The sequence below is a fragment of the Anabrus simplex genome, chromosome 5 (assembly GCF_040414725.1).
Source record: "Anabrus simplex isolate iqAnaSimp1 chromosome 5, ASM4041472v1, whole genome shotgun sequence".
Classification (NCBI taxonomy): domain Eukaryota; kingdom Metazoa; phylum Arthropoda; class Insecta; order Orthoptera; family Tettigoniidae; genus Anabrus; species Anabrus simplex.
This window is the reverse complement of record NC_090269.1, coordinates 387,386,420-387,411,539: the sequence shown is the minus strand read 5'-3', so window position 1 is coordinate 387,411,539 and position 25,120 is coordinate 387,386,420. Positions and strand designations below refer to the sequence as shown.

Here is a 25,120-nt window from a genome sequence, read left to right as displayed (position 1 = left end):
ACATGTTCGCACAATGAATTCTGTATTATTTTCCTCTGGCAGGAGATAAGAAAGTGGCGTATGTACGTCGCAGCTTTACCATGTCACATCCTGTTGACATTATAACAGTGAATTAGAGGCAGGAAGTGATGTATAAAAATATGTAGTAGTCCAACCTCCTTAGCTCAGTTGGGACCACTGGTACATACAATATGTTTTATCATTCTTCGTAGGAACTTTCACTGTTTGCATCTTTGACGAGTAAACTGAGTTTGGATAACCTTTCTTGTTGTATTCATGCATTATTACTTATACACTATAGACCATCTGGTGGCTATGTTCTTAGAGGTGTCAAGTCTATAATTATGCTCTGACACGATGGTTAGTCTTCGAGTCTAATTGGTAGAAAACTAATACACGAGTATACACTGACGGACAGAGCAAATGCAACACCAAGAAGGAGTGGTTCGAAAGGGATGAAAGTTGGGGAAAAAACAGAGACGGCACGGACGAATAATTGATGTTTATTTCAAACCGATATGCAGGTTACACAATGCGCACGGCATCGACTCAGTAGGATGTAGGACCACCGCGAGCGGCGATGCACGCAGAAACACGTCGAGGTACAGAGTCAATAAGAGTGCGGATGGTGTCCTGAGGGATGGTTCTCCATTCTCTGTCAACCATTTGCCACAGTTGGTCGTCCATACGAGGCTGGGGCAGAGTTTTTTAACGGCGTCCAATGAGATCCCACACGTGTTCGATTGGTGAGAGATCCGGAGAGTACGCTGGCCACAGAAGCATCTGTACACCTCGTAGAGCCTGTTGGGAGATGCGAGCAGTGTGTGGGCGGGCATTATCCTGCTGAAACAGAGCATTGGGCAGCCCCTGAAGGTACGGGAGTGCCACCGGCCGCAGCACATGCTGCACGTAGCGGTGGGCATTTAACGTGCCTTGAATACGCACTAGAGGTAACGTGGAATCATACGCAATAGCGCCCCAAACCATGATGCCGCGCTGTCTAGCGGTAGGGCGCTCCACAGTTACTGCCGGATTTGACCTTTCTCCACGCCGACGCCACACTCGTCTGCGGTGACAATCACTGACAGAACAGAAGCGTGACTCATCGGAGAACACGACGTTCCGCCATTCCCTCATCCAAGTCGCTCTAGCCCGGCACCATGCCAGGCGTGCACGTCTATGCTGTGGAGTCAATGGTGGTCTTCTGAGCGGACGCCGGGAGTGCAGGCCTCCTTCAACCAATCGACGGGAAATTGTTCTGGTCGATATTGGAACAGCCAGGGTGTCTTGCACATGCTGAAGAATGGCGGTTGACGTGGCGTGCGGGGCTGCCACCGCTTGGCGGCGGATGCGCCGATCCTCGCGTGCTGACGTCACTCGGGCTGCGCCTGGACCCCTCGCACGTGCCACATATCCCTGCGCCAACCATCTTCGCCACAGGCGCTGCACCGTGGATACATCCCTATGGGTATCGGCTGCGATTTGACGAAGCGACCAACCTGCCCTTCTCAGCCCGATCACCATACCCCTCGTAAAGTCGTCTGTCTGCTGGAAATGCCTCCGTTGACGGCGGCCTGGCATTCTTAGCTATACACGTGTCCTGTGGCACACGACAACACGTTCTACAATGACTGTCGGCTGAGAAATCACGGTACGAAGTGGGCCATTCGCCAACGCCGTGTCCCATTTATCGTTCGCTACGTGCGCAGCACAGCGGTGCATTTCACATCATGAGCATACCTCAGTGACGTCAGTCTACCCTGCAATTGGCATAAAGTTCTGACCACTCCTTCTTGGTGTTGCATTTGCTCTGTCAGTCAGTGTATTTACATTTTTCCGCTACAAGGAAAAGCATAGAATCATAATTACATATTGAGACATGAATGCTGGGAGTCATCCGAAAATTTGTGTAACGCAACAAACTGTACGACGAAAGTGACGTTACGTTAATCGTTACCGTAGACCTTGATCGCAACAAAGATGCTGCGGCTGTCGGTTTGTATAAATAGAGCGTGTTGAAATAGAAAGTGACGTCACATTAGTCGTAACCGTAGACCTTGATTGCCAAAGATGCTGCGGCTACAAATGATGCAATAAATCGTTCGTTATCAATATTTGAGTTTCATTTATTGAAAGACGCATTCATGCTCATTAACTTTTCTTTCTTTCTTCCTTCCTTTCTTTCTTTCTTCCTTGATCTGTTTACCCTCCATGGTCGGTTTTTCCCTCGGACTCAGCGAGGGATCCCACCTCTACCGCCTCAAGGGCAGTGTCCTGGAGCTTCAGACTCTGGGTCGGGGATACAACTGGGGAGGATGACCAGTATCTCGCCCAGGCGGCCTCGCCTGCTATGCTGAACAGGGGCCTTGTGGGGTGGATGGGAGGTTTTGGAAGGGATAGACAAGGAAGAGGGAAGGAAGCGGCCGTGGCCTTAGGTACCATCCCGGCATTTGCCTGGAGGAGAAGTAGGAAACCACGGAAAGCCACTTCCAGGATGGCTGAGGAGGGAATCGAATCCCCCTCTACTCAGTTGACCTCCCGAGGCTGAGTGGACGCCGTTCCAGCCCTCGTACCACTTTTCAAATTTCGTGGCAGAGTCGGGAATCGAACCCGGGCCTCCGGAGGTGGCAGCTAATCACACCAACTACTACAGTACGGAGGCTGACGTTTAAATACATAAAACAATTAAAAAAATGAAATAAATGTTTCGCAAATTTCTCTATATTGCGGTTTTTTACCATTTTCCAACGAGCAGTCTTGATTGATCTGATTAAGTCCACCAAAGTCCATCCACTCGTATCGTATGATGTCAAATTCCAATGCACTGCCGCCGCTAGCAACCAAGTTACAGCATTCACTTCCGATTTTTCCGCCAGTTGAAATTCTCCAATCATTAACTGCTCATTCGATAAAGAAGACAGAGCTCCTTGTATTTTCCGCACTGTATTGACAGTCCATGTCCAGACAGGTCGCGCTCCTCGACAAGATGTAACTCGGTGCACTGTGGTATCGAGCTCGCCGCATGTCCACACTTATTGTCTTCAGACAAGTTGTGACGAAAGCGCTTTGTTACTGATGGAACGTTGTCATTAATTACCGAGTAGACTGATGATCTCCACTGAATGGGTACTTGTTTGGATTTGACCATACCATTTTCCAATTTCTTTGAGGGAATTTTTGTTCAATCGGTACTGGTCTCTGTAATCCTTTCAGCAGGTAAGTGTAGAAATTCTTTGTCGAGTGAAATTCTTTTCTTTCTTTCAGGTCTTGCGGGAGACTGTCAAGGATACCAACGATGCGATGGTTCAGAAAGCAGAATGTATATGCCTATGTGGACCACCTCTTACATCAGGCTCCGGAAGTTGAAGAAATGTCAGTTCTGTTCGAGTTTGCAACCCTGATAGTGATTTAAGTATCGTTCTTCCCACTAGAGCCTTACATTTCAGGTCTACACAGATTAGGTTGAGTCCTCCATGGGTAATCGGCAAGTGCAGCTGATCATGTCTCGCCCGAAATAGAGAACTTCAAAGATAGTGCCCTAGACAAAGTTCTATACGCAGTGTTACTTGTTTTGTTGCAGGTAGAACTTGAGCAAAGTACCATATTTTAGATAATGCCAACACATTAATATTCCATGCTTTTTGAATGAAATTCAAAAACCTAGTGTGCTGCTGCGTTAAGGTGTTTCTACCTTTATTAGTAATCGACGCCCAATTCTCGGTTAGCATATCTTTAAAATTTTGCTGGAAAACAATTTCTAAGGTTTTCAACTTATTGTTAGTTACAAAAGGCAGTGATCGATTAGGCGCAGGTGATTGATGTCGACCAAGAAGCAGCATTCCGGACTTTTTCTTATTTACCTTCGATCATGAATCTTCCTCAAATTCGTAGATTAGAGTTAGAGTTCGCTCTTCGTCGGATGGTTCTGTTAGGATAATACACACGTCGTCAGCATACGCCCGCACTGTCACTTTTTGTGCACTGAGTGTCAGGCCAGTTATACACTGCTTTATTCGGTGAAGAAATGGTTCTAGCGCTACGATGAACAGATGCATAGAAAGGGGGCATCCTTGATGAACTGATTTCCGTGTAGGTATTTTCACAGTTAGATGTCCATTAATAATGATTCGTGATGTTGCTGTTCTATACAGTTCTATACAAAGACAAAGTCACCTCCGTACAGGCCATGAAGGCCCTTGGAGGAGTGGAAGGTAAAGGCTTCCACCACTGTTAACCGCGGCACGTGATGGGGTCGAGTGGTTAGCTCTACGCCCGGCCGCCTTTGCCCCCAGGAATTAACCTGGTACTCATTTTTGGTGTAGGCTGAGTGAACCTCAGGGCCATGTGCAACTCAGGAAATGGAAATCTCGTTTCTTAAGTTTTACGACTTCCTGGCGGGGATTCGAACCCACGTCCTTCCGGGCGAACCGAGCACGCCTTTACCGCCTCGGCCAGGCAGCCCCTTATATAGTTCTATACAGTCCTTTAATGCACTCAATCTAGATGGAAAGGTGAAAGTTGTGGACCATAGATACGGATGTTCGATTCTGTCGAAGGCCTTATTGTAGTCCAAACTTACGAGTGTCGTGGGAGGAAGGTCCGATGAGGCTTTGTCCTGTAACAGAATTATGTTTCTCAGCACCAACAGATTGAAGGTAATATTTTGACCTGATATCCCACACGATTGCCATTGTGCGATGATCTGTTGCTACTACAAGTTTATTCGAGATGCTATTATTTCAGTGAAGATCTTGTAATCTGTATTTAGCAAGGCGATCGGCCTGAAATCTTCCACTCCTAGAGGTCTTGTGGTTTTGGGAATTAAAATAATAATTGCGGACGTGAAATCTTTCGTTAAGATGTGTGACCTCTCTAGTATTTCTTGGTACACTTTAGACAGGTCTTCCCCTATTATGTCCCACATTATTTTGTAGAATTTATAAATTATTCCATCTGGGCCTGGAGAGCGATGACGCTGTGCTTGGGGAAAGTGCAGAGAGTATTTCCTCCGAGGTAATATCTGCAACAAAACTTGACCTATCTTCTTTATTCAACGTTGGTAGGCCGTGCTGTAGGATGCTGTGAAAGTGCTGATTAATGTGTGGGTCGTCATGGAGTAGTGTTGTGAAGTAGTCTGCACCAATATCCGACTGTTTGTGACCATGCTCATCCCGGAGTTTAGTAATTGCTTTTCTTTTCCCTTTACGTCTTTCAGTCAAAATGTGAAATAGTGAAGAACGCTCTTCTTCAACTACTGAGGGTACTTTTGCACGGATGAACGCCCCTTTCAGATGACTCTTGAATATTAATGATTGCGTGTTCGATTTCTTTCATTTCATTAGTGACATTCTCTCCACTGGCTTGCTGTCGTTGAAGCTGGTATAAAACTTCATAATAAAAATGCAATGTATTTCTCTTTTCCTTTGCCCGTTGTTTGGAAATCTTTTGAAAAAATCGCTTAATTTCTGGTTTAATATTATCAGTCCACCATGTCACCTGGTAATGCTTTTTAATCCTTTACTACGCAATTTCATCCATAGTGTTCGAAAACCATTTTTGACACTTTGGTCGTACAAAAGGAACGCATTAAGTTCCCAGTATCGATGCCCATGCAGAGGTGGTCGTACTGTTGTTGAGTAACGAAAGATGAGGACATGATGGTAACTGAATGGCACCGGTATAACCTCAGAACTGTGTAGCCTATTTATCATCTCTCATGATATATATGTCCTATCAATTATTTTTTCTTTCTATTTGCTTTACGTCGCACCGACACAGATAGGTCTTAAGGCGACGATGGGATAGGAAAGGCCTAGGGATGGGAAGGAAGCGACCGTGGCCTTAATTAAAGTACAGCCCCAGCATTTGCCTGGTGTGAAAATGAGAAACCACGGAAAACTATCTTCAGGGCTGCCGACAATGGGGTTCGAACCCACTATCTCCCGGATGAGAGCTCACAGCTGCACGCCCCTAACCACATGACCAACCTGTCCGGTCCTATCAATTCTAGAAGCTGACCCGGACTTGTAGAATGTAAATTGGACGTCTGCTCCATGCTTAAGTTCCCATACGTCATGTAAGTGCAATCCCTCAACAATATTTTGTAGGCTGCGACAGTTATTGACAGTTATTGAAATGTCCAGTTTGATCAGGCGGATTAAGAAATAGAAATATACTTATTTAAGGTTATTTAAAGTTATTTTAAGTTTAATACACAGTTAAAATCTATCTATCTATCTTAATCTGTTTAGCCTCCAGGGTTGGCTTTTCCCTCGGACTCGGCGAGGGATCCCACCTCTACCGCCTCAAGAGCAGTGTCCTGGAGTTTCAGACTTTGGGTCGGGGATACAACTGGGGAGAATGACCAGTACCTCGCCCAGGCGGCCTCACCTGCTATGCTGAGCAGGGGCCTTGTGGAGGGATGGGAAGATTGGAAGGGATAGACAAGGAAGAGGGAAGGAAGCGGCCGTGGCCTTAAGTGAGGTACCATCCCGGCATTTGCCTGGAGGAGAAGTGGGAAACCACGGAAAACCACTTCCAGGATGGCTGAGGTGGGAATCGAACCCACCTCTACTCAGTTGACCTCCCGAGGCTGAGTGGACCCCGTTCCAGCCCTCGTACCACTCTTCAAATTTCGTGGCAGAGCCGGGAATCGAACCCGGACCTCCGGGGGTGGCAGCTAATCACGCTAACCACTACACCACAGAGGCGGACCACAGTTAAAATCACCGGACAAAATTATGTTATTAATAGGGCCCTGCACAAAATATCTGATGTCATCTTCAAATAATCATTCTCTGTCAAGACGCCCTTGAGAACCGGACGGAGCATAAACATTAATAAAAAAGAGTGTCCTCAAATTTTACAACAACAATTCTACCATTGGGATGAAGCTCCGCTTCAGAAACAGTCAGTGCTACTCTATATATTATAGCCGTACCTCGACGTGATGGACCAATATTTTACTTCATATTCGTATCCCGACAGCCAATCTAAGTTTGGATCATTAACTTCTTGAAGAAACAGGATATGACCTCTTTTGTAGAAAACATAATTTTAAGGCATTATACCGCGCTTCATTTTTGATACGACTAACAATTTGCCGATTATTTTGTTTTTTGGCGGATAAATAAGCACAGTTTTTTAAGTACTGGGACCTTTCACTACACGAACCCAAATATGGCCGATGGTATAATGGTTTAATTAGGTAACACAAAGAGGAAAAGAACTATATTGTACCAGGAATAGTCATATCAAGATCATAGCTCGCATCTTGTAAAGTTATTACTCAAGTACTAGTTTAAATTTAAGGAATTTGAACAGTATATTTATTTAAGTGACTGTCACATATTTAATTATATGAATTTTTAGGATTTAAAAATCTTATCAGTATTATCTAGGATGATAAATAATGTCGTGCATATTGGTGTTCGACATGCCGTGGCCGGAAGGAAATGTTTACGACATGTTTGGCATACTAAGAAGTAGGACGAATGTATTTCCAAAATGAGAATTTGTGGAAATTAAGAGTTTATATTATGTAAAGACAGTCATCTTCCCTGAAGCCTTATATGCTTCAGAATGTCTAATATTCAACAGGAAGGGACTCACTGACAAGCTCAAAATCCAGGAGGGAAAAAATATAGAGGAATATATTAGGACCAGTCAAGGAACGGAACGAATACAAAAGGCGACCCAACCAAGAGCTCTACAAATATTGTGAAAAAATCATGAACTTGGCCAGGAAGAGAGCCTAGCATTTTATGGGCACGTCTACAGGACGCATCATCCCAGACTCACCAACCAGCTTCTCGTTTACTGGCAAAATATGAAGACCAGGTCACCATGATTGATGGAAGTGAACAAAGATTTCCAGGAACTGTGAGGAGCAGAAAGAGACTTCAAGGACCGGACATCTCTCAGGAGGATGCTTAAACAAAATATGTTCCAGGACAAAGCACCAAGAAGGAAGAGGGATACCCTCTGGACGAAGGAGAGGAAGGAACAACACAATCAGAGGATGTGCAATTATTGGGCAAACATCAAAACCCACCCTAAACGCAAAAGTTGAATATCGTGGTCCTTAGCTGGCCTATGCGAAACGAGAAAGAAGAAGAAAGGACGGTGGAGAAATAGTATTCAAGATTCAGACATCTGTAACACTTGTTTTAGGCGTGTAAAATGAGCATATTGTTGCCTAGGCGCCAAAAGCCCATACAAAAAGTACCACAATCCAGCTACTACTACTACTACTTGCTACCTTACTATTACGGCGATTGCTGCTACTCATTGTCTTTCAGTCCCTTCAGTTCTCAATACTGTGTGGAAGGATCCTATTGTTGTGGTAACACCGCTATTATCATGACGTTATTTGAATGAGCTATAATTGTTTACAACATCAGTGAAGCGTGTGGTGAATAACAGTTTCTTTTCTGCTGCGGAATATTGACCGAAACTCTATGAAATCCACTAAATGAAATCTGAGCATTACATGAATGCGTGTGACCGAGGTCGTTCGAGCAATATAAAGGCGAATGTTAGTTGATAACAGAACTATTGTGAAGTGTAATATGTGTGAACTACTTCTCATTCAGTGATTTAAGTTACAGGTTGGAAACGGAAGACGATATCAAACCTGAAATTAAATTGCACGACATGGAAGGCTAAAGAGAATGTGGGTTCTAAGAGGGAAAATATTATGTAATGCCTAGCCACCGGACAACCTGTACGAGACAAAGCGAACTCCAACAAACTTACCCTCACTTCCTTCTTTATCTATTTCTGTACGTATTCAACCTCATAATTCCTCCCTCCCTCATCCTTATTTTGTTGAACTTTAAATGTCCCACAGGTTACAGAAAATTAGAATAGGTAATGTTTACGATTATTGAATGTAGCTTGAAGGAAACTGATAGTCTTTAGAATACAGTATACTGTTGGGAATGCTATGATTTGCTATATGGATCTAAAGTCTTCGCACTGATAAAAGAATAATATAATCTGTAGTAGATCTTCTGAAGTCCGCCTCTGTGCTGTAGTGGTTAGTGTGATTACCTGCCACCCCCGGAGGCCCGGATTCGATTCCCGGCTCTGGCACGAAATTTGAAAAGTGGTACGAGGGCTGGAACAGGGTCCACTCAACCTCGGAAGGTCAACTGAGTAGTGGGTCGTTCAATGTTGTGAGATGGACAGCAGGCAATGGTATGTTGATAAACGGGGTTAAAAGTCAGGTTGTGAGTTTCACAAATAGGAAAAGTCCTCTCAGTTTTAATTACTGCGTTGATGGGGTGAAAGTTCCTTTTGGGGATCATTGTAAGTATCTAGGTGTTAATATAAGGAAAGATCTTCATTGGGGTAATCACATAAATGGGATTGTAAATAAAGGGTACCGATCTCTGCACATGGTTATGAGGGTGTTTAGGGGTTGTAGTAAGGATGTAAAGGAGGGGGCATATAAGTCTCTGGTAAGACCCCGACTAGAGTATGGTTCCAGTGTATGGGACCCTTACCAGGATTACCTGATTCAAGAACTGGAAAAAATCCAAAGAAAAGCAGCTCGATTTGTTCTGGGTGATTTCCGACAAAAGAGTAGCGTTACAAAAATGTTGCAATGTTTGGGTTGGGAAGAATTGAGAGAAAGAAGAAGAGCTGCTCGACTAAGTGGTATGTTCCGAGCTGTCGGCGGAGAGATGGCGTGGGATGACATTAGTAGACGAATAAGTTTGAAAGGCGTTTATAAAAGTAGGAAAGATGACAATATGAAGATAAAGTTGGAATTCAAGAGGACAAACTGGGGCAAATATTCATTTATAGGAAGGGGAGTTAGGGATTTGAATAACTTACCAAGGGAGATGTTCAATAAATTTCCAATTTCTTTGAAATCATTTCGGAAAAGGCTAGGAAAGCAACAGATAGGGAATCTGCCACCTGGGCGACTGCCCTCAATGCAGATCAGTATTGATTGATGATGACTGAATTCCCTCCTCAGCCATTCTCGAAGTGGTTTTCCGCGGTTTCCCACTTCTCCTACAGACAAATGCTGGGATGGCACCTAACTTAAGGCCGCGCTCGCTTCCTTCCCTCTTCCTTATCTATCCCTTTCAATCTTACCATCTCCCTACAAGGCCCCTGTTCAGCACAGCAGGTGAAGCCGCGTGGGTGAGGTACTGGTCCTCCTCTCCAGTTGTATAACCCCGACCCAAAGTCTCACGCTCGCTGAGCCCGAGCCATAAAAAGCCAACTCTGGAGAGTAAACAGATTAGGAAAGAAAGAAAGAAAGAACAGGCCGTTCGTCATTATTATACCATTTCGTAGTTAGAATGATACATTTGGAACGCCTATCTTCGAATACATACAGGATGAACCCGAACTCCATCGACAAACTTTGGAAGGTTGTTCAGGGATAACTTCTGGGTATATTGATATACTTAAACCTAAGTGGACCAGGCATTTTTTGTTGTTGTTGTTGTAACACGCTGGACCAAGGGAGGGCTAAATAATGTCCACAATTATATTGTACCCATATGGTTGTATTTACAATTTTTGTATAAGTATGTTATTTATTACGTGAATTAAGTAAGAAATATTGTACAATAAGGAACAAATACATAATTTAAACACACATTTTAAATTAATTTATGAAGGTTAATGCTTGAACAAATTCTTACACATCATTCACATCTTCATTCAGATTAATCCACCTCACTTACACACTCATAGCATATGTTTGTCTTTTGAATGTGTTTTCCACAAACATACAAGATGCATTTTCCACAAACTATGGTCGTTTTTGCTAATGTGTTTAGTTTTTCACTCTTGGTGCGGCACTATTTGCTACATGTATGGCACCCCCCCCCCCCATTTCCCTGATGGCTACTGCTGATTCTGCGTTGTTTCTTCTTGAGGATGGCTTCCATTGACATGATGATATTGTTTTGCAATCCAATTATGTTTGCAGCACGATGTTCTGCATTTGATTTTATTAGTTGTAACCCCAGTTCCTGTAGATAAAAGCGCTGCCTGTTTATTTTATTTTTGTACGAGTCTGGGAAATCATAATGTACAGTGTATAATAATTTATGCATGCAATATCAATTAGGGTGTAAAATACTGATCGCGGACAACTACTAGTACATCTCTTACTAGTATACTTCCTAGCCATTTGATCAATGGTGTTAACAGAGCCTTTGGTCGAATTATAGAATAAATTTATATCTGACATTTTTTCCATCTTTAGAAACTTTGGTATCCTGATGTTATGATGACAGCATGAGTAGGTTCTCCTTAGGTTCAGAAATATAAGACACTAACGTGACAGGTGGTTTTCGAGATGCAGGGTCAGTGAATGCGAACTTGCTCCAGTGCAATTCTCTTCCAGTTATGGTGTTCAGTTCTTCAGAAAAATGTTTGCGATTATGCTTCATGGTGTCAAGTAAAGTAATCTTACACTTCAGCAAGTTCGACCGATGTATAGAACCGGTCAGTAGTCACATTCCGACCTGTGCCCTTTATTGGAGCAACAAGCCTTTTGGCAAGTTCTCTATGGCCTCTTGAATCAGAGGTTGTTCCTTTTTGTTTGCCAGCATAAACGTCCATACTATGAACGTATCGATAGTCACAGTCAGCAAGAAGTGTGATGAGGATCCCATATTTACCCGGTTTTTCTTTCAAAAAGACTTTAAATGGGCATCTACCTCGAAACATTGAAAGCATTTCATCTATGGTAGTGTTTCCACCAGCCGTACAATTCTTTGGAAATATGTCGTTCAAAAGTTGAAATATTTCTCGTACAGGAGCAAATTTGTCACTAGATCTCCCAACCTGCCATGTGTTCTTATCATCAAATCTGATGACAGTTAGAACATCACGGAATCTGTTCCGACTCATGATGGCTATGTACACTGACCTTCCAAGCTCTTGGGTCAAGGTAATCTAGGATGTTGTCGTTATCGCCCATCAACATGAGAATACCTATGAATGCGAGAATTTCACTTGGGCTTGTTTCTTCTACACTCTTTCTCTCTGCTTTCTCGTTTGTGTGTAGCACAATTTTAGACACAACTTCATCAGTAAACACTTTCTAAAAGATTCTTGTACTGTGGTTAATTGACCAGTTTATTTCAGTCCAGGCTTTTCACGTATTATAGTTGTACAAGTTCTTCGTGTGGGACGAGGCGGATAAGGTACATAAACCCTTCCACTTTTAGCTACATACTTCACAATTCTTACACTTGCACCATTATTGTTATCACTAATATTCCTATCAGTTTCGCCGTCACTTGAAGTGTATACAGTAAAATTGAGTTCTGCGTCATCATCACTATCACAATTATTATAATCACAGCTTTTTAATTTATACTGATCTGCATTTAGCGCAGTCGCCCAGGTGGCAGATTCCCTATCTGTTGTTTTCCTAGCCTTTTCTTAAATGATTTCAATGACATTGGAAATTTATTGAACATCTCCCTTGGTAAGTTATTCCAATCGATAACTCTCCTTCCTATAAATGAATATTTGTCCCAATTTGTCCTCTTGTTTTCCAACTTTATCTTCATATTGTGATCTTTCCTACTTTTAAAGACGCCACTCAAACTTATTCGTCTACTAATGTCATTCCACGCCATTTCTCCGCTGACAGCTCGGAACATACCATTCAGTCGAGCAGCTCGTCTCCTTTCTCCCAAGTCTTCCCAGCCCAAACTTTGCAACATTTTTGTAACGCTACCCTTTTGTCAGAAATCACCCAGAACAAATCGAGCTGCTTTCCTTTGGATTTTTTTCCAGTTCTTGAATCAAGTAATCCTGCTGAGGGTCCCATACACTGGAACCATACTCTAGTTGGGGTCTTACCAGAGACTTATATGCCCTTTCCTTTACATACTTACTACAACCCCTAAACACCCTCATAACCATGTGCAGAGACCTGTACCCTTTATTTAAAATCTCATTTATGTGATTACCCCAATGAAGATCTTTCCTTATATTAACACCCAGATACTTACAATGATCCCCTAAAGGAACTTTCACCCCATCAACGCAGTAATTATAACTGAGAGGACATTTCCTATTTGTGAAGCTCACCACCTGACTTTTAATCCCGTTTATCATCATACCATTGGCTACTGCCCATCTCACAACATTATCGAGGTCATTTTACAGTTGCTCACAATCTTGTAACGTATTTATTACTCTATACAGAATAACATCATCCGAAAAAAGCCTTACCTCTGATTTCACTCCTTTACTCATATCATTGATATATATTAAAAAACATAAAGGTCCAATAATACTGCTTTGAGGAATTTCCCTCTTAAATATTACAGGGTCAGATAAAGCTTCGCCTACTCTAATTCTCTGAGATCTATTTTTTAGAAATATAGCCACCTATTCAGTCACTCTTTTGTCAAGTCCAACTTCACTCATTTTTGCCAGTAGTCCCCCATGATCCACCCTATCAAATGATTTAGACAGGTCAATCGCGATGTCTTCAAACTGATGAACTAATGAACTTCAGTTTCACTATCTCACTCATCAAAAATATCACAATTCCCTTCCTCGTGAGGTTCTAAAACTGCTTCCGACTCTCCTTCCATGTTATATAATTATCTGCACATATTTCTGAAGCAAACCACGATCAGAGAGAGAATGACACTGTTTATAAAATGAGTATTTAGTCCATGCAGCAATGCAATATAATGTTGGTTCAAAATAAGTCCATTGTTACCCCTGTTTGCAGTTTCGAACAATGAGGGCCATTGTTATAACATACGTTTATAACTTCAAATAAAAAATTGTTGCAAGTCGGACAAAGCGAGGACTATTTTGTGACCACTTCGAAATTTAGTCTATATAATTAGATTTTCAACCAAAGAAAAGCCACTGTCTTCCTTGAATCGTTAATATTATATTATTTCTGACACAACATTAGAACTTCATGGTCTGAACATGTTCTATATTATTATTGCAATAGTTCTAAAATAAAGTGTGGACATAAATTCAATCAATCAATCACTAGTGATCTGCATTTAGGGCAGTAGCCTAGGTGGCAGATTCCCTATCTGTTGCTTTCCTACCCTTTTCTTAAATGATCGCAAAGAAATTGGAAATTTATTGATAAGTTTATTGGTAAGTTATTCCAACCCCTAACTCCCCTTCCTATAAATGAATATTTGCCCCAGTTTGTCCTCCTGAATTCCAACTTTATCTTCATATTGTGATCTTTCCTACTTTTATAAACGTCACTCAAACGTATTCGTCTACTAATGTCATTCCACGCAATCTCTTCGCTGACAGCTCGGAACATGCCATTCAGTCGAGCAGCTCGTCTCCTTTCTCCCAAGTCTTCCCAGCCCAAACTTTGCAACATTTTTGTAACGCTACTATTTTGTCAGAAATCACCCAGAACAAACCGAGCTTCTTTTCTTTAGATGTTTCCAGTTCTTGAAAGTAATCCTAGTGAGGGTCCCATACACTGGAACCATACTCTAGTTTGGGTCTTACCAGAGACTTATATGCCCTCTCCTTTACACCCTTACTACAATCCCTAAATACCCTCATAACCATGTGCAGAGATCTGTACCCTTTATTAACAATCATATTTATGTGATCACCCCAATGAAGATATTTCCTTATATTAACACCTAGGTACTTACAATGATCCTCAACAGGAACTTTCACCCCATCAAACTCACAACCTGACTTTTAACCCCGTTTATCATCATCCCATTGCCTACTGTCCATCTCACAACATTGTCGAGATCATTTTTCATTTTCATTTTCACAATCTTGTAACTTATTTATTACTCTGTACAGAATAAAATCATCTGCAAAAGCCTTATCTCTGACTCCACTTCTTTACATATCATTGATATATATAAGAAAACATAAAGGTCCAATAATACTGCCTTGAGGAATTCCCCTCTTAATTATTACAGGGTCAGATTAAGCTTCGCCTACTCTAATTCTCTGAGTTCTATTTTCTAGAAATATAGCCACCCATTCAGTCACTATTTTTTCTAGTCTAATAGCACTCATTTTTGCCAGTAGTCTCCCATGGTCTACCCTACCAAATGCCTTAGATAGATCAATTGCGATACAGTCCATTTGACCTCCTGAATCCAGGATATCTGCCATATCTTGCTGGAATCTTACAGGTTGAGCTTCAGTGGAAAAACCTTTCCTAAACCCGAACTGCCTTCTGTCAAGCCAGTTATTAACTTCGCAAACATGTCTATAACCCTCCCTTGGTCCACGTAGGGTTAAGGGACCCGTGGTCTCCGATGGCTCTTTACAGAATTACATTTCGTTTGGTTTTCTTCCCACTTAGCTTTGTATCTGTATTGAGAAATGAAAATCCACAGCCTATATCCAGTCATTCGACCGGGTCAGGAATGGAATGAATGAAGCCTCCATCTAGCGGTGAGGATAGGAACCGTGCCGCCTGCCGAAGTCTGTCGCACTCCTCTGGGCCAATGATTAACGACTGACAGTTGAAATGAAATGAAATGAAATGATACTGGAGAGTGTTGCTGGAATGGAAGATGACAGGGATAACCGGAATACCCGGAGAAGAAACTTCCCACCTCCACTTCGTCCAGCACAAATCTCACATGGACCGACCGGGATTTTAAACACGGAACCCATTGGTGAGAGGCCAGCGCGCTGCCGCCTGTGCCACGGAGGCACTCTGTATCTGTATTGCCCTGAAAAAAATTAATATTATTTGTTTTACGTCCGTCCTAAATGCTAATTCTTGACGACGCCAGGGTGTCGGTATTTTTGCCCCACAGGAATTCTTCAACGTACCGGAAGCCAACGACAGGGGGTTGTTACCTTTAAAACACCCTTAAAAGCATATTACAGGCTTTTTGAAAGTTGTGAGCGTATGTTCACAGAAACAAGAACGTTTGGGGTAACAAATTGAATAAATCATAATTACGTTATTACTCTATAACGAGCCTCCGGAGGCCACGGGTCCCTTACTCAGAAGTTAACCCTGAACTACCTCCGAAAGGTTGTAAGTGGAGTTCGGGTTTACATTGTATAATTCAAGTGTAGCATGCTAATGTTTAGAAAGCAATGGCTATGAGATATAGGAGTATATCTAGCGTCGAATAAGTACTGACTTCAATTTAATTGTCGTGGGAATGTCGAGCTTGTTGCAGTTTATTAATGTCTTCAAGAACGAGTGTTCATGAATATAATTATTATCTAATAATAATGTTACTTGTTTTACGTCCCACTAACTACTCTTTTACGGTTTTCGAAGACGTCGAGGTGCCGGAATTTAGTCCCACAGGAGTTCCTTTACTTGCCAGTAAATCTACCGACACGAGGCTGACGTATTTGAGCACCTTCAAATAACACCGAACTGAGCCAGGATCGAACCTGGGGTCAGAAGGCCAGCGCCTCAACCGTCTGAGCCACTCAGCCCGGCATAATTATTATCAAGGGAAGATAGTCTTCGAACCATGTGAAATGGATACGGAATACATGCGAACGAGAAAGTAATGAAATATAAGAATGTTGGGAAGGTTACAGTGAGTGAATTTTCTGTTATTTATTCGCGTGGGCGGATAGTATTGAATTGTGTCTCATATCCCTTAGTGATAGAAAGAAGGGCCATCTATATAATACAAGTCCTATACGTTAACTAACATACCGAGTTTGATTTTAATTTATTGGTTGTGATGATAACGTCCTCAAAGAGTAGAATTCATCTCTGTAATGGTGAAACATGAAGGTCGTCTGTGAAAGATTTTTTTTGCTAGTGGCTTTACGTCACACGTCTTATGGCGACGATGGGATAGGAAAGGCCTATGAGTTGGAAGGAAGCGGGCCTGGCCTTAATTAAGGTACAGCCCCAGCATTTGCCTGGTGTGAAAATGGGGAACCACGGAAAACCATCTTCAGGGCTGCCGACAGTGGGATTCGAACCCACTATCTCCCGGATGAAAGTGTGAAAGATCAAAACATACACATGTGTGTATGATGACAGGAAAGGAATCATCCAGTGACAATCTAGTTAAATACACGTATGTGACAGGAGATAATCTAGCTACTGTTATTTATTTATTTATTTATTTATTTATTTATTTATTTATTTATTTATTTATTTATTTATTTATTTATTTATTTATTTATTTATTTATTTATTTATTTACCAGTCCGCCTCTGTAGCGTAACAGTTAGCAATATTAGCTGCCAACCTCGATGGCGGGGTTCGATTATCGGTAACGCCAGAAATTTAAGAATAGCTTGAGTGCGGGTATAAGGTTAAAATAGTTCATGTAGCTCACCTCCACTGGGGGTGTGCCTGAAAAGAGCTGCACCACCTCAGGACGAGAACACGAGTTTACTTATGCGTTTACCCTCCTGGGTTGGTTTTTCTCCCGGACTCAGCGAGGGAATATTACATGTTATTTTCAAAGAGGAATGATGTGAAAGGTAAATACTACATGATGAATTTAAAGCAAAGAAATTTTAGGACAATTCCACATCCATAGCTTTGCATTTTGAGTAATATCACATATTTCTGATGTGTAATAAGAATTCGACTTACGATTGACACTTAAGTAAGTTAATTTTCATATCTTCTAAAGTTAGGAACGATGTTTATTATTAAAATTCCCGCAGTGGAATTCGTTTCGTCTTCATTGTCAATCAGCTAGACTCCATTGTCGGTTATGATTATTCGTCAAAAATTGCATAATATTCACCGAGCACGTAATCAATATTTACGGTCAAAAAAAGAATCCTATTGTTATTATCCATTTAATTTTACCTGCAATCCATATTCAGTTTCTTCTTCAGACTCTCTGAGTTTTATTTAAATAAACAGGCATCTTTCAAACATATCGAGACTCATCATTCACATGTAGTTATAGAACACCTTACCTTCCCTGTAATTAAGCTTAGTGCCAGCGACGGAAGAAGAAGATACCCGACACCAATCCACAACTCGTACGCTCGTGAGAGGTGAGTATCGTGAACTGCGGCAGAAGAAAGAAGAGATAGACGGGCATATTACGAACGCATTAATGTCCGCCATATTGAAACGTTTTATTATTTGAAAAATCAAAGTAGGCTTGTGTTTGAACTGAACAGGCTATCTAAGATACGTAGGCCATCCAGATATTAAGTTTCGCTGTTTCATTTCTTTTAAAGTAAACGTATTTAGCCGAGAAATGTGAACATACGCGACATATCTATGATGTAGCAATCACATAGCGGCCGGCCAAGTCCCGCCTGGTGTCAGTAGCGCAGCAGCAGTGGCTCGTATTCTTTCTCATGCCACCTGCGAGGTTCGGTATGTGATGACATTTCTACGGAAACTGCGATCGGCCATTCAAAACAAAAGGTGTAGCTTGCTCAGTTCAGGTGTTGTACTGACCCATGGCAATGTTCGCCCACATAAGCAACTATTCTGCAATAGTTTGGCTGGGAGGTCTTTGATCATCCACCGTACAGTTCTGATCTTGCTCCCAGTGATTTTCTTCTTTTCTTGCACTTGAAGAAACTCCTGTCCTCCTATCAGCCTTTTCCCACGCATGAAGAGCTGAAGACGAATGTCATATGTTGGTTTCATTCTCAAGCGGCAGACGTATATGGCACTGGCACAAAACATTTGCTCCCACGATATGATAAGTGTCTCAATTCTTGTGGTGATTATGTCGAAAAATAGCTCCAACATCGCTGCATCGGGTGCCAATCAATTTTTTCATGTATATATGTTGCTTTTATTTTAAAAATAGGGAAACTCAATTTCTGAATGGCCCTCGTAAATTCATATTAAATCTCACCTTAATGGATCCCTGATTCAGTCTCTAGAGCCAATGATTTCAGAGAAGAAAGAAGTATAGCTTTTAGGGTGACACGAGATCGAGACAGGGGGAAGATCAAAATTCTCACAGTCTGCTGATCTGCCAATGGGTGGCAGAAGAGACCATACAACATGTATTTATTCTAAGAGGTCTGGGAAAAGAAGCAGTGGTAACATGTGCATATATACGAAACCATTTATTGTAGAACCACCACAGCAGTACAGGCCTTCCGTATAATCACCTGCAACATATTGCGCAGATGTGTAGAAATTTGGGGAACAGTTCGAAGTCCGCGGATTCATGTCCTGTGAATAGGGTGGGTGCTTTAGAACCTCCCACATCCACCATGCCAGCAATTCCCCCACAGGAATATTGTGATAGCGGGCGTTGGATGTAGAGAAAATACATACTGAGACGCGCTACACGGTAGTTCAATACTAAGCAAAAGATGAGAGAGAAAACTCACAGTCATATAGTTTAGTGTCAGCTGACTTGACGAACTGATTATGTAGAAGTAGCACAGAAGACACAAAGTGACGTTTCCGTCGGGAACTGTGAACGACTACGTACAAACCAGATCTACGCACTAAGTTACTGGAAATTTTACAAAGCCGTTTCAAACGTATTATTTATAGTTGACAGCAATGCCATTGTCTCGATATCTAAACACCTGGACATGGTATTTCCAACCTGCAGAGTTAACAAAAATCAAGACATTATCTATAATATGCCCATCAGCAAACAAAGATTCAGCAATGTGTTACAATGTGTTGGTAGTCTTCCAACATAAGAAACTGTGATCTAAAAGAGAACAGTACGTACATTCGATGATCCAGTACAAGTTAGTCCTCTGGTATCCTCGTCCGTAAACCTGCACGTAGAGCCAGTAGTAGACCACATCCTCGGGTCTAAGCTGCACCGTAAGGTCCTCGAATATCCAGCGCCCACTTTGAGGCTCAATAATGTCCCTGGACATATCGCCTGCAGCGAGGTAGCGTAGCGGCTTGTTCACTGATCCATGGAAGGCGAACAGCTCCACACCGGGTGAATCTGTAACAAGAGACATATCTTACTAAGGAATATACTTCATACGGTGGGCCGATGGCCTTCGCTGTTAGGCCCCTTAAAACAAGCACAAGCAACTTCATACGGTAGTCCTAATTTTCTTATTCTTCTTCCTGTCATTTTCTCAGTTACCTGAGGTCCACACTTTGTATGGACTTGGCCTAATTTTAAAGCCATATGAGTTTCCTGACGCCAACACTATGTAGAGAGATGTACTCACTATTACGTGTTTCTGTAGTGGTTTGTGGTGTGTGTTGTATATAAATGCAGATGTGTATTAAGACGAACACAAATATCCCCAGGAAGGGCCCATCACACGGGCGGAATCCAGGACCGCGCTCCGGGCCAAGGACTGCAGCACGGAGGTGGAGACGGGCACCCCATGGCGTTCCAAGGCTATTACCCGGGTCTCCCAGCCTACCAATGCCTCCTTCACAATGAAGATACCTGAATGTGTCCTACAGGATAGGCACCATACCAGGATGCCTTCCACGAAAAAGAAGACGGAATAACTGCGGCCGCGCCCTCACGATCCCCAGACCAGAAGGAACGGCGTTACCAAGATGAGGACTCCTCCCCTGCGAAAAGTTACCATTATCAGGAAGAAGAAGAAGCAGACGCTGACGTCGCACGGGAAGGAGAAGAATATGCCAGCCCACCAGGATCAGCCACCCAGCCACAACTCACGACTGCACCCAGGGAGGCAATCGAAAGAAGGACCATCCAGGAGAGGACCCGAGCACGTAGTGGCAATCAGGTGAGATCAACAAGTTCCCCTAACAGCTCTTGCAGTGTTTCCGCTGCATGAGATGGGGCCACCATCAGGTTAGTTGTGAGCTCCCAGTATGCTGTAATCACTGTTTTGCTGACCATCACTCTCACCACCATACAGATTGCATGGCACCTAGAGAGGCGCCGGTGTGCGCCAACCACGCAGTGGGCACCTGGCCTCTCATCGCAGTGGCCCAGTGTACAGAGTCATGGCTCGGGCAGAGAGGAAAGAGGCCCTTCGCCAAGAGCTAGCCCCCTCCAGTAGATCCCCGCCTAGACGGACGTGGCCACATTCTCCGGGATCAGAGATCAGGTACCAGGAACCCCGGGAAGACTAGGTTGCGTCGCACGTTCTAGCACTTCTTACGACGTGGCTTCGTAGCCGGCAAGGCCCGCGCTAGCCATAGTAGTGTCTGAAAGGATTGATTCCCTGCATAAATAGACTGACTTGGAACAGGTTAATGACCTGTGCATGGTACTTATTCCTAACTAGCATTACCTAGACTTTTCCAGACCATATCCTTTGCATGTGTTATTTAGAACATGGGGACAGGAACGATACTTCCTTAACATAATTACTTCCCAACCCTCTCTGATGTCTCTTTCTCTTAAAATTAATAGCATGTTGGAAGCGATGTAGCTTGAGGTGATCTTGTAGGCTTAGACCCCCCACCCCGAAGTAAAAGAACTCTAAGAGTGTCTTTCTGCGTGGGAGACTGTGTAACGTGTGACGGTTCGACGGTGCCACGGTTGGTGGGCTAACAAGGTAGGACATTTCTGATATGTAGAAGCCAACCACTATCATCGTAACTTCCTTCCATGTGATCGAAATATTTTAAAACTTCTAGTTGCTGTATAAATTATGTAACTGTTAGGTTCGGACCAACTGTTTTATTACTAAATTATGTAGGGGAGTTCTGAGTTGTTAAAGGACTAGTGCGGGGCTTGGTGGCTCAGGCGGCAGAGTCGCTGCGCTGGCCTTCTGACTCCAACTTGGCAAGTTCGATCCTGGCTCAGTCCGGTGGTATTTGAAGGTGCTCAAATACGTTAGCCTCGTGTCGGTAGATTTACTGGCACGTAAAAATAACTCATACGGGACTAAATTCCGGCACCTCGACGGCTCCGAAAACCGTAAAAGTAGTTAGTGGGGCGTAATGCAAATAACCATACCCCATGGCACTACAGCCCTTGAAGGGCCTTGGCCTACCAAGCGACCGCTGCTAAGCCCGAAGGCCTGCAGATTACGAGGTGTCGTGTGGTCAGCACAACGAATCCTCTCGGCCGTTATTCTTGGCTTTCTAGACCGGCGCCGCTATCTCACCGTCAGATAGCTCCTCAATTCTAATCACGTAGGCTGAGTTGACCTCGAATCAGCCCTCAGGTCCAGGTAAAAATCCCTGACCTGGCCGGAAATCGAACCCGGGGCCTCCGCGTAAGAGGCAGACACACTACCCCTACACCACGGGGCCGGCAAAGCAAATACCATCATTATTATTAAGGGAGTAGTATGGCAAGTGTAAATTCGCTTTATTTTATATCGCCATCCGGGGCTAACTTAAAGATCAGACCTTCGTAAATATCACAAGAATATTCGAGTGTGTTACCCTCGGTATCCTCTTACTGCTACAATTAATGAACCTCGTAAATGTTGATAGTCATATCTAGTTGTAAGCTTGGCCAAGAAACATATTACTGGGTTCTGTATGTGAGGCTCTCCTATTTTCTGTCGTCGTAATTGTGATAAACAAATAATACCAATACTATCCAGTAAAATACAGGAACCGGGGTTCTACAGAACACAATAGGGTCTGGGGCTCAGTATTTTTCTGTAATGATGGATAACCGACGTCATTGCATGACTATGGTGTGCAACAATGAAAAATGTATACGAGTTTCTTAAATATTCATCTAGACAAAATATTGTACTTCCATCCTCCTTTTCCAGCCAGGAATGCTCTGAGTTGTTGTATACAAGAACAGGTATACAGGAACACAACTATATTTTATTGCTTCAGATAGTCTTAACAACATATATACATACATTCAAATAAAAACTTTCCTCGAAGCAGTATGAAAATTATAAACAGTTAACGTTGCTTGAAGACTGAAGTTCCACAAAATGTACACTTTATATACATATATACATGAATCTATCTTGATGCGAAAGTTCATTGAAAAGCTAGAGTTCTTGATAGTTGAACTATCTGTTCTATACCGTCACAAGAGTAATCAGTAGCGAAAGCTTGCACTAATAGAATATTAGTTGTTTCTGTAACTTGTCAGGAACTGACTTTGAAATGGATAATTAGTAGAATACTAATTGATGTGTTTGAGCCTAGGTGGGACTGAGATTTTTTTTTATGGCCAGTGGATGGGAGCCCCGGGGCGAAAAGTATGCCCCCCTACTCATCTGTTTCCGAGGAATTGCCGATGAGGCGAAAAGTCACTGTTCTCGCTACACTGGCAGGGGAGAAACAATCTGTCTGATAGGCTGGGAGGCCTACAGTCAGAAGAGAAACCCCCTCTTCGCTTCAGTTTACGTGCTCAAAAAGAAGATTAAATCGGAGTAATATTGGTATCAGAGTGCTTCTTAAGAAACGGCCCTTAGCAGGAGAGTAATTTAGAGAAAATTTAGTGGTAAGAAGGTTTCAATTTGGAAAAGACCGAAAAGTTGGCCGGTTCGAATTTAAAACAGGTCATAGAGGATCCAAGGGCCACGGTACTTCAGGCGAGTACTTGGCTTCTTGGTCCTCATGACCCGCTTTAACAGTAAAATACCAGGGTCCTCTGATTGGTTCGAGAGGATCCTAGCCCTGGTCATCCTCACTATTTTATTTATCTGAGATCTAAGTGTGGGGATACGAAACTCGGCCCGTATCCTCTTGTTAGATTTCAGATATGGTGCTCTGGTCATCATTCTAAGTGTCTTATTCTGGAAGGCTTGTAATTTTGAAAGTGGAGTTTTCGCAATATAGCCCCAGGCCTCACAGCCATACAGCAGGATGGGCCTGATACATGCTAGGTAAATATTTCTCTTGATGGAGGTAGAGATATATTTATTGCCTAGCAGAGGTCTCAGTGCTTTCATTCGTGCCGTGGCACGCTGTCGGGCCTGTTCTATATTGTAGCTCCAGGACAAAGTTCTGTCCATTGTAAGGCCAAGATATCTAATTTGGTTCGTCCAAGACACGGGGACGTTATTGATAGTGAGGCGGTGAAGGTTAGGCCGGCGCCGGGTGAAAACAATTGCCTGGGTTTTATCCGCATTTATTTTCACCTTATTCCGGAGACACCACTCCCAGAAGGAATCGATCCATTGCTGTAATCGCCGGACAGCATAGTCATTTCGCTTCATGCCGATGTAAATGGCTATGTCATCCGCGTACTGCTGGATCTCTACACCTTCCCGTGTAGGAAGATCGTTCACGTATAGGCCGTAGAGTGTGGGGCTCAGCACTCCACCCTGTGGGACTCCTGCTCTGAGTACCCGAGGGGTGGATTGCTCCCCTTCACAGGAAACATAAAATTTCCTGTTAGTCAAATACGACTGAATAATTTTGACTAGGTAAGTTGGGACTCTATATAATTCCAAAAGTTTTACGATTAAATTATCGTGCCAGACAGTGTCAAATGCTTTCTCTACGTCGAAAAATACTGCTGGCACGCTACGGCGCATATTGAACGACCTTGTGACATACTGTGTCAGGCGGAGCACCGCAAGGGGGGCACTGCGCCTGGACCTCAACCCAAACTGCTCAGGTCGCAGTATGTTGTGGGTGTTTAGGTATCCATTGAGGCGAGAGAGAAGAAGTCTCTCGAAAATCTTAGAGATATGTGATAACAGGATTATCGGGCGATAATTTTGTGGGAATAATTTATCCTTCCCTGGCTTCGGGAAGACTATCATTTTACCAGTCTTCCAGACGTCAGTGAAATATCCCAGTTTAATGCAGGCCGAAAAGATGGTTGCTAAGAAAATTACTGCCCTGTATGGCAGTGACTTAATTTCCTTGTTCGAAACCCTGTCATCACCGGGAGACTTCTTCTCGTTTAAATTTTTAATAACCCTGCGAACCTCGCGAGGCTGGAAGTCAGGTACGTTAAGGTCTGGTGTCCATTGTCTTTCGAAAGCCAAGGCTTTTCTGCGTATCTCACGGGTCCGTCGTTCGTCATCGTCATCGTCATCGTCAGCTAAGTTGTGAGTTACGCATTGGCTTTCAATAGTGTCCGCGAAAGCCTCAGCTTTATCATAGGGGGAGAACACCAGGCCGTGCCGGCCGTGGATGGCACGCCGGGGTTCCTGGGTTCGAGTCAGACCGCGAGTGACACGCCAAAAGTCGCGCTCTGACTCCTGTTCTGAAAGATGTCGGCAGAATTCCTCCCATCTTTCAATCTTACGTTCCAGCAAGCGATTGCGGACTTCACGGGCTAATTCCAGGTATTCCGCCCGGTCAGCTGGGTCC

General features: G+C 43.1%; 1 protein-coding gene across 1 annotated transcript in view; it reads right to left on the bottom strand.

Moving 5' to 3' along the window:
• LOC136874962 (uncharacterized) overlaps nucleotides 1–25,120 on the bottom strand; it is a 121,677-nt gene that overhangs the window by 57,711 nt on the left and 38,846 nt on the right. The window contains exon 2 of the mRNA XM_067148674.2: nucleotides 19,644–19,871. Within this exon, the coding sequence (XP_067004775.1) occupies nucleotides 19,644–19,871 (228 nt within the window). The remainder of the gene's footprint in view (nucleotides 1–19,643; nucleotides 19,872–25,120) is intronic.